The sequence below is a fragment of the Schistocerca gregaria genome, chromosome 2 (genome assembly GCF_023897955.1).
Source record: "Schistocerca gregaria isolate iqSchGreg1 chromosome 2, iqSchGreg1.2, whole genome shotgun sequence".
Taxonomy (NCBI): Eukaryota; Metazoa; Arthropoda; class Insecta; order Orthoptera; family Acrididae; genus Schistocerca; species Schistocerca gregaria.
In genome coordinates, this window is record NC_064921.1 from 913,082,154 (window position 1) to 913,093,118 (window position 10,965).

Consider the following 10,965-nt stretch of genomic DNA (forward strand, 5'->3'; position numbering starts at 1 on the left):
CTCCGCCATCTCTCTCCCCACGTTCACCACTGCTGGCGGCTCACCTCCAACTGCGCAACGCTACACGCTGTTAGCATCCAGCTGCCGCTCCCCGACACTACAATGGCAGACAACAATGCAAACTAGCCACAGACTGCGCACAGCACAGCCAGTGATTTTTCATACAGAGCGCTATGTGCATTTCTCCTTGGTGTAACAAGTTTAATGGCCAGTAGTGTAGAATAAGCCATAGAAGATACCACCTGGTGAGATTTTACCGTCTAAAATTTGTATTATGTGCTTAGTAAATGTGTAAATAGTTGGCTCATTACTGTGGTCCTTTTGAAATCCAAACAGTGATTAGCTAAGTATCCCGTACTGCACGAGGTGTCTGACAACCTTGGAGAAAATACCCTTCTCAAAAAATTTAGAAAATGATGTAAGGAGTACCGTGATGGTTATTGACCAGTGGAATCACCCTTTGTATAGAGAGCCCTAACAAAAGTGTATTTCTGTTTGTCTGGGAAAACACCCTGAATTAATTAAGCATTACGATAAGTGATTAAGAACCTTGTATTTTACAAGGCCAAAACTAATAGTTGAATTTTTATTTTAAATGGGAATGTGAAATAAATTTTTATTTCATTAAACGTCCTCTGTATTGCTTCAAGTGTACGGTTTTGCTCCTTCTAAAATGTTTGGTCCAGTTTTCTCACTTATTTTTGAAAACTGAGTATTAAAAATATCGGCGGATGAACCTTCTTTTGCGATGTTCCCGTTCTTTTTAACATAATGAAATGTTTTATGGCTGATTTCCCTGTCTTTTTCTGACAATATTCATTTTGATTTTATTTTATTGTCTGGTCTGTCAGTTTCAGACAATATGCATACTAGAGTTTCTTAATTCGTTACGGTACCATTTATAATATGGGATTATTTATGGATTATTACTTGTTCTGGTTATTTTGTACAAGTTCTAACTTTGTTGTCAAGAGACTATGATACTTGTAATGGTTCAAGGTTTCAAAATGATTTTCCATTGTTACATTTGTAATGTGTATTTTGCAGGGCTGGAGGTTGATTTCAGGAATTGCTATACAACTCCATTAGTAATTGTAACTCTGTCTTAAAATATATGTAAATGTATGAATTATTCATTCGATAAAACGGTTTATGCCTTTCGTTATTTTCCTCTTTGCAGCGTCTGCCCTGAACTGTTACCTGTGCCGTTCAGCTGAAGATCCTTCATGCGCTACCAATCCACAAAACCAGGGAGACTGTGATGAGTACCTGGCTTTAAATGCTCCAATCGTCCAAGTAAATACCATTAAGAACACCACTCACTGCGTCAGTCTCGTATACACTAGTAAGTATTGTAACTTGCATGTACGTTGTTGCATTTCCTTGTAGTTCCTAGATTTTTGTTGATATTTCATTCACACCAACAAGGGGAGGCCACGACGTTTGGAACGCGGATTTACTGCAAACTTCGTACACTCGTAGTACTTCATCAGGACAGCAAAATGTGTAAGACGTAGCGCGTACTTCTCAAGCGCATGTCTAATGCCCCGTAATCGCTGGATCGAGTCCCGTTCATCAAATTTTTTTTCTATTTCTAACACAGTCAAACAGTCAATTTCTTTACTATTTGTATTGCAATGGATGTAATGTGAAAAATACGTGTAATCGGATGAACTTTTATTAAATTTACAATGTTATTTGACAGTCTACAAATTTTTATCATCGCAAATAATATAATATTCGTAAATATCGACTAGTAAACGACCAAACGCATAAAGTGATACTGAAAATATATGCTTGTTGGTGTCTTCAAAATTGTTCGTATTTAATCGAAAAAAAACGAGAAATTGCTTCTCGTGAAGACGCTATTAAAATAAACTCGATACTGCATGATCAATTATCAGCGTCGATATTTGAGGAAATGCTGTGTTATGCATGGTTTGCTTCCAAATTATCGGCTGAAAGAGAGGTTTTTGAAGATGTTAACGAGGTTTGTTTTTCCACGGAAAACCACTAAAGACCTTGCGTATGCGAAAACAGCAGTTATTCAATGCAGCTGGTGCCGTTTAACTTTATGTTTCCATGTTTTTACGAAAAATACCATCCTGACATCGTACTCGTAATGTCGAAAGCGACGATTAATTGTACATCTTTCGAAAGCCGTCTGTGCCGGTAAAAACTTGGAAGTAACAAGTAGTTTCGGGCGCCTTCCACGTGTAAGTGATTTCTCAAAAATGTTCAAATGTGTGTGAAATCTTATGGGAGTTAACTGCTAAGGTCATCAGTCCCTAAGCTTGCACACTACTTAACCTAAATTATCCTAAGGACAAACACACACACACCCATGCCCGAGGGAGGACTCGAACCTCCGCCGGGACCAGCCGAGGGATTTCTCAAATCATTCACAAGCATACATTTTCAGTATCAGGTCCTTCGTTTGGTCGTTTACTAGTCGATAATTATGAATACATTATTTGTGAAACTAAAAATTTGTAGACTGCCAAGTAACATTGTAAATTTAATAAAAGTTCATCCGATTACACGTATTTTTCCATTATATACATTGAAATATAAATAGTAAAGAAAATGACTGTGTTAAAAAAAAATACTGAAGAACGGGACTCGATCCAGCGAGTACGGGGCTTGAACACTACCCACTTTTTTTTTTTTAATCTCATTTTGTTCGTATTCGTTCTTTGTATCTCCTCGGGGCGGACGTTGCAAGACACCCGTTTTAGTTCGTCGTTGATGCATTTACTCAGTTTTTTTTACTTTTTTTTATTACAGAGGGCAGCTAACCCTCTGACCGAACACGCTGAGTTACCGTGCCGGCATCCATGCGGCGGCCGCCGCTTTCTGGTAAAAACGGCCACGCACAGGTATATATTTGACGACCTAAATATCTTGCAATTTTCTCAATAACGCTTGAGAAGTACGCGCTACTGCTTACACATTTTGTTGTCCTCATGGAGTACTACGAGTTTACGAAGTTTGAAGGAATTCCGCGTTCCAAACGTCGTGGCCTCTCCTTGCAAGTGAGGACACCGGTATATTGTTGAGCTTGATGTAAGTTCAAAATGACCAATATACTGCAGATGAGGTGGGGATGAAAGTACTAAAATCCCTCTCCCGGGGGTGGTATAGAAGCGTGTAAACTCCCATAGTGTGTGTAACGTACAGCGTGTGTATGTGTGGTTGCCTAATGTTGTCTCCGCAATGGAATTCTCCCGCTTGCAATGCAAGTGACAACCTACACATAGGGATTTACATCATACGAGGTATCGTGTTGTGGTTTTACTTCAGTTCAGTTTAGCAGGTCACATCAATCACTTCTGATCGAGCGAGGTGCCGCAGTGGTTAGCACACTGGACTCGCATTCGGGAGGACGACGGTTCAAATCCGTGTCCGTCCACCCTGATTTAGGTTTTTCGTGACCTTCCTAAATCGCTTCAGGCACGTGGTTCCTTCGAAAGGGCACGGTCGACTTCCTTCCCCACCCTTTCCTAATTCGATGGGACCGATAACCTCGCTGCTTGGTCCCTTCCTGCAAATCAACCAACTAACCAACCAACCATTCCTATAGGTATGCCACCACAACGGATCACAATTTGGTAACGTAAATTATGTATTCACAAAAAAACATGGAGAATGCAAAAAGTTGTATTGATATGAAGTACACAATGTCGGATTCTACCCTAAATGTAATTTAGAGATATTCAGAAAATATGTTTGAGAAACGAAGGCCACAACCTGAGTGGCAGTTTCAGAAAAATCTCAGTGGACAAGCGAATGGAATTCAACACAGTTACTGTGAATGCTTCCCTGTCCACTGAACTAGAGTGGGCATGTCCCCTATTGAAGTACAGACAGGAGTTTGCGTGTTGGGATGTTGGTCATTGTGCAGATCAGGCATGTGGCGTACTTGCAATTCTCTGCCTACCCTTTGGGCGCGATATGCCGTCCGCAAACTTCTAGGGCTGAAAATACCTCAGTACAAGACAGAACATGAGTCAATGTCTCTCTTACCTCACTAGCGAGGAACACAAATTCGACCACCGTAAAGAAGCACTTCTTGGAGTGTCAGACTCCACAGAGAGCTAAGGAATCGTCTCTCAATTAAACAGAAAACAACTCCGATCAGATTCTCCTCTGTAGGCCTCACTAGTGAAGTCTCTAAGTCGATCTCTGGAGAGAACTGTCTTCGATCGATCCCCGCAGGGAGGTGCCTCTTCTCGCCATATGCTGCTTGTTCCTGCACACCCAGTGTCTATGTCTGGCAGGCCATGAATCCCAGTGGCCATTACAAAAACATTACCTCCCAGTACATGGGTCATGAATCTGCCAGTCAATCACTTGAAGCTCATACTCCTTTCAGAATATCTTGGGGAAGTTTCCATTTCCTCTCCTACAACGTTAACAATCCACCAATCAAGTACGTGTCTCTGCTTAACAGCGGGAAGTGTACCCCAGCACTTCCCATGAGAAAATTCGTTGAAGGTAAGCTTGCGACCATTGTTTGTGAACCTGTGCATCTTTAGCACTAAACGGATGTCTTTTCACCTAGTTCCACCCCTGACCTCTTGATCCAGGATGCTGATTAGAAGTTTTGTGCGTTCCACCACAGGACAAGCTCCCACTCACACTGTCTGCACTATGGAGATTCTGCGGTCTCCAGCATTGTAAACCACCACCTTCTCGCTTTGCTCTCTCTCAGGACAATAAATGTCCGTCCCTGCTGAGCATGACAAGTCTCTTCCGAGTCTCTCTTTAGCCGATAGTGGTGACAGAAACTTGTAGCCTACATCGCCTTTTTTGTCACTGTCAGCTCTAGTTTACTCCCAGCCATGCAGCACTACAGAAATTGTTGGTATGTGGTGCTAGCCGATATCAGCAAATGAAATGATTAATAATAAGACTATGCATCATAAACATTGATCTAATATAAATATAAATCGAAAGAAGAACAACAGAATGTTAAATGTATGGAGACAAAATTTTGCCGCATTACAAGGGTTGTTTTGTTGGTTGCCTCTATTACTCAATTTTTTGTCCAGCTGACCAATCATCCGCGTGGATGCGTCGGTTAGGACTGCTTGCTTTTTTCCGTAAACGCTATTTCATGATTTTAATGATATTTGCTTCACTTCTTCTATGCCTTGAAAACCCTTTCCTTTCTAGGTAATATGAAATATTCATTTAAGACCAGATACAACAGGCGGGGCAAGGGAGAATGGGGAGGTACGCTGGGTCCAGCTCAAATTCGCCCTACATACTAACGACGGGGATCGGAGCGGTGGCAGCCACGAAGTGGTTTTTAGGTGGTTTTACACATCTCGCTTGTGTCATACCGAAGTCCCACCTCAGTTACACAGTACACAAGCTCGCTTTCGTGCGAATAACACTACACACAGACAGTTGGGTTAACTCTTTTTTGTATTATTTCGAAATAGGAGAAAGAGTGCCACAGACTTGATGAGTAAAATGAGGTGGCAATCACTAAAACAAAGGCGTTTTTCGTTGCGGCAGAATCTTCTCATGAAATTTCAATCACCTACTTTCCCTTCTTATTGTGAAACATTTTGTTGGCCGCCACCTAAAATGGAGAAATAATCATAATAATAATATAAGAGAAATCAGAGGTCGAACAAAAATATTTAAGTGCTCATTTTTGCCGCACACCGTTCATGAATGGGACGGCAGAAAGCTTGAAGTTGGTTCGATGAACCCTCTGCCGGGTACTTAACTGCGGATTGCAGAGTAATCATGTAGTTGTAGATGAAGACATTCCGTTCCGGGGGGTTACGGGGTGGCGACAGGAATGGCATGCGACCACCCCTTAAATTAACGTCACCAGATTCCTAAAATAACAATGCCGACTTTGCGCCGACGCGATCAAAGGCACAAACAAAAAACGAAGATTTTAATTTTTGCTGAAAACTGTCTGACATGCAATTCTGTGTGACTGGGAGCATTGTCATATTGCAGGAGCCAGCCATCTGATCTTCACTGTCATCATCAGGAACCGTTTGAAATCCACTTCTGGATAATGGCTCCCTCTAGACCTCTCCATTCATTCCTCTCGTCAAGCTATGCACATACTTACCACTTCTGTGTGATATATTATCTCACCTACTTACCTTCCATCAAGTTATGTTTTTTTTCATGGACTTCAGCAAAGATCATCTCTCGTTTTTTTTAAAAATCCATTTCCTTGGCTAAATTTCACGTCAACCTCAATTTCATTTACAATACCGTCATCATGCCTTCCAATATAGCACTACACAGAATAACTTGGCACTTTTCGGGGGTGTGGAGATGGGGGTAGATATAGTTCAAGCCTAAGCACGCGTTCATCGCTTAAGTAGGTTGCTGAGCGGGAAAGATATGCTTGTTACCGGAGGTGGGGAGGAGGGAACAAGCCGCACTTCCTCCTCGTAGGACAAGTAGGAGACTGTAATCAGTGCCTACTACAACACATTGTTACAGCGTCCAGTATTGTTTCCTATTTGAGGTTGGCAACGGACGGGAACATTCCCTGCCTGCCCGAAGTGATCCAACTCCCCTAACTCCTGTGATCCCAGAAAAGTGTTAAGTTATATTTGTAACGTTAACATGACAAACAACTTCCGGACGACGAAAACCGATTTTTGGAAGCCGTTTCTTTTCTCTCCTATTTACATGTTAAGGTCTTAAGTGGTTTTGGAGGACCAGTCAAATATAGGTTTTCCGATCACTAATTGTTTTGCACAAATGCCCTCTGAAAATCAGCTGTTTCGGTTCATGGTTTAGTCAGCGCAATGGCTGTTTCTTTTTAATTAAATATCAGTGGTAGCCAAATTCACGCTTGGGCTAATATTTCTACTTCTCCATCACTACATAAAAAATCACCCCGTCCAGATTAGCCGAAAATTTTTAAGAACAAGACGTAACCTGACAACCCAAGCACGTTTGAAACAAATTTGTGTGTTTACTTGACAGCAAGCATCGACTGTGGAAGAGGAAATCCGGCAGCTAGAACCGCATGTCCGGAATTGATACTGGAATGTTTACATGATGAACCAGAAGCAGAATTGGGATATCGGTTTGCGAAATCCGATTTTGAGAGCCTCCTGTAAGCGATGTAATTGTGGGTTATAGTACGTTCCCTGTCTCTGATAGTGGTTCCCAATATGCATCTCTTAACTGCCCTTAGTTTTTGAATGGTTTTGTCCTTAAAACATCCATGTCTCCCCACCACAGATGAAAACTTTCATCTTCATACACCTCGGAAGAACGACACAGGGAAGCCTATATTGTTTATCGAAAGCGCTCCAGCCATTTTTATCCTTCTTTTCCTTCCTATTGTGAGGGTACTGGTGTGTAGTATCTGTAAGTGGTTGTTCTTTGGAGGGCGACGATGCCCAGTGGCGCAGAGTCGCAAGTAGAGGCAGTTGTTGAGAGGCTGTGGAAGGTGTAGGCGGTTGCGTAGCGAAGGATTTATCTCTATGTTTAATAGTAGTGGCACACAGTTTGAATAATAGTGTGTTTATGTTTGTGCAGTGTGATAAAGGAAATAAATTAAATTTTACCAGTTCTTAATGCGTCTCCATCAGTTAGTACCACACGATTGCATTTAACAATGAACGAAGTCTGGATATACACGGTCAACTATAAAAAGAGGATTGTAACATAATAATCATTAATTAACCCATATAATCTCCAAGGAGTAGGGAGCTTATACTATCAAGTAATAGTGTTCAGCTGTCCTAATTATATTAAACAAGACATAATTGTTAATTTACGCAATGAGTTTTTCTTTGCGTGGGTTACATTTATAGAGTTATTGTAGTTCTTTTTCAAGTCTACACTCAAACTTGCTCTATTAAATTCTTCTTCTCGCTATTCAACTTATCTGAACTAGTGGCAGATAATATTATGCCATCAACAAAACGAAAGATAGAATCTCGTTGTCTGGCTCTTTTATTTAATTGCTGACGTCTAATGGATAATTTCCTTCTTCAGATTTATGCAGTCGTGTGTAGAAGTAAAAACGCAAAACCGCTTGTGTTTTACATTAAAACTGATTTTTTTTCTACTGCACTGTCCACAAACCGTACAACTAGGGGATGACGGGAAAAAGAATCTGATTCTCTACCCATCGAAAAAACCACGATGTGACTTTTGGAAAAGATATAAGGGTGTAACTAAATTCCTTTCACAGACTTTAAAGACTTGTGGTGGCGACCTAGGTACTTAAGTTCAGCACAGTAATTCTTGTTCAGAATCGTACCGTCTCCCAGCTACTACCGACGGCTCCACAGGCGTAGTACCTCCGTACCATGTTCCGGTACACAGGAGCACCAGTCCTTGGCCGGTCGGAGTGGCCGAGCGGCTCTAGGCGCTACAGTCTGGAACCGCGCGACCGTTACGGTCGCAGGTTCGAATGTGTGTGATGTCCTTAGGTTAGTTAGGTTTAAGTAGTTCTAAGTCCTAGGGGACTGATGACCTCAGATGTTAAGTCCCATAGTGCTCAGAGCCATTTGAATTTGAACCAATCCTTACTCCTCCAGCTTTCGCCGCAGCCATACCCCACAGATGTCATAGTGGATCTCACAAATCAAAGATTTCATGTGATCGGTGAATGACGTACGTAATATGGCGCCGATAATGCGGGATATTTGAACGTGTTTTGGGGTCTTTTGCGAATAGAGAAAAAACTATAAATTTCCAGACATGAGTCGCTATTCTAAACTTGATCGTCTTGGTCCCAACTAATGTCCTCAAACTATGTAAAGAAATTTAGCCACAAATTAGATTAGATTAGATTCAGTTTTCGTTCCATAGACCCAAAATGAGATGATTCCCCTGGGCATGCAACAAGTAAAATACTATAACATAAAAAGCATAAAACATTTGAACATAATACTTTCTAACCTGATCATTTGTCAGATTGTCAAAGCAGGTGAATGCATTACAGTAAACGGGGACTGCTGATATTTACTGAATTAATACACTGTCTCAATGAAATATTGTTAAGCACTTTTAATAAATTTATCATACACAAAATACCTAATCTCAACTGTTGTGACCAAGTGGTGTCAAAACTGAAATCTCACAGACCTTTTTACTTAAGCCGGTCTAACAGTCCCTGTTAAGATTCTCATCGATAGAGTAGAAGGAGTTGCCTATCAAAAACTCTGGTTAAACTGAGCATTATCTGAAACCAAGTTCTTAATGCTAGCTGGCACTTTATTGAAAATGTGTGTTCCTGGATCTTGGGCCCCTTTTTGGACCAAGGTAAGTGATTTTAGGTCTTCATGTAGATTGTTCTTATTCCTAATATTGATACTATGCATTGAGCTATTGGCTGGAAACAGCAATAAATATACTGAGAAGCAGAGGTTAGAATACAAAGTTCCTTGAACAGGTTTCTACATAATGTTCTTGAATGTACACCACAAATGAGTCTTTTTACACATTACAAATGAGTCTTTTTACACGCTTTAGGTAGCTAAAAATTTTTGCTCTAATTGACGAGTAGTTCCAAAATATGATCCCATATGACAAAATAGAATGAAAATAAGCAAAGTATGCAAGTTTATTTTTTTATATTTATATCTCCTACATCCGACACCATTCTCACTGCAAATACACTCAGTAGAGATGTAGATGTAGACATGTCACATAACAGATTGTCTAAAATGTAATAAAAATGTGTCTCCCATGTTACAGATGTTACAGAGAACAGCGGTCTCAAGTACACAGAAAGGATGTGTGTGCCAATACCGGACATGACGAATCCTTGCCTGGAGGCAGCTAAAGTGGTGAAGGTAGACAGCTGTTACTTTTGCTCCGAAGATCTGTGTAATCGTGGTGGAAGAACTGATTCGATACAGGAATTCTGTATCCTACTACTATATTACGTGGGACGCTTATTACTCACCTGACTAAGGCTCTAATTTAGCTGGACACGGTTTTGTGATATATACATAAGTGTACTTCAAATTGTTAAACAACTGTTAAAAAAGCGATGAATTATTTGTCACTGGCATGTTAATGTGATAAAAAGGTTACCGATTTGAAGAAGTGCTACACCAGACACTGACATTGGGAGTAATTTGGATGTGAAAGTATTGAAACTGCTTTGTACTCGTAGTTCAGCTTATTTGTAGTGGGTTCCTGCTTTGGCCTCAGAGTTATTGGAAGAAATTATTCGTGTTTTTTTTTTTCCGCTGAATCGAGCGTTTGTAGCCACATAAAAATATAACTGTTGTCTTTCATCGATTGTCATTTGGAAACCAACGACTGTACATTATGTAAAACAAAATAAAACATTTTACATCTCTCAGAACTTGTTTATTGTCTTTCACGAAACGGTTAGAAGGAAAGCAGTTCATTCACTCATTCGAAAATTGTTTTCTGTGAAGTACATCATGAAAGATAGCACCCAGATATGTGGAACGAGTCACGTTAGTCACTAAGAGGAGGCAGCAGACACTATAGCTACCTACAACTTTAAACTATACTAAAAACAAATTATTACTGTTGCTGATATAGTCATACTGATAATTTTGTGAATTAGTTGTAAATTACCTTATACATATTAATGAAGATTAGGTGAGAAACAACTGCCTCGGAAAAAAATCCTTTATCTTACATCCTTCACTGCTCCACTGCCAAATTTATTTAATATATCAAAGAAAGCATATATAACTTCACATAGACCCTATCAGCTGCCTATATGTCGAAAAATCCAAAATCTGTTTCGATGTGTCTGCCGAAAGCAGCACAGGAAATATACAAAGGTATAAAGTGAATATGAAGTTTATTGTAACACACATAAACAATCTTCTACAGTGAGTGTTACTTTGGAACACAACTGAAGACAAGTCGTTTCTTGAATATTCGAAGAATAACAGTAATATCGGTATGCTGCACGCCTGAAAATGTCACAGTAAATTGCAAGTTGAAAAATCCAAAGAGTGT

General features: G+C 40.2%; 1 protein-coding gene across 1 annotated transcript in view; it reads left to right on the forward strand.

Annotated features, from left to right (window-relative positions):
• The window catches only part of LOC126336644 (uncharacterized), a 53,646-nt gene extending 43,438 nt beyond the window's left edge, over window positions 1–10,208 (forward strand). The window contains exons 2-3 of the mRNA XM_050000567.1: window positions 1,181–1,345; window positions 9,712–10,208. Coding sequence (XP_049856524.1) covers window positions 1,181–1,345; window positions 9,712–9,926 — 380 coding nt within the window. The 3' untranslated portion in view covers window positions 9,927–10,208. The remainder of the gene's footprint in view (window positions 1–1,180; window positions 1,346–9,711) is intronic.
• The last annotated feature ends 757 nt before the right edge of the window (window positions 10,209–10,965 follow it).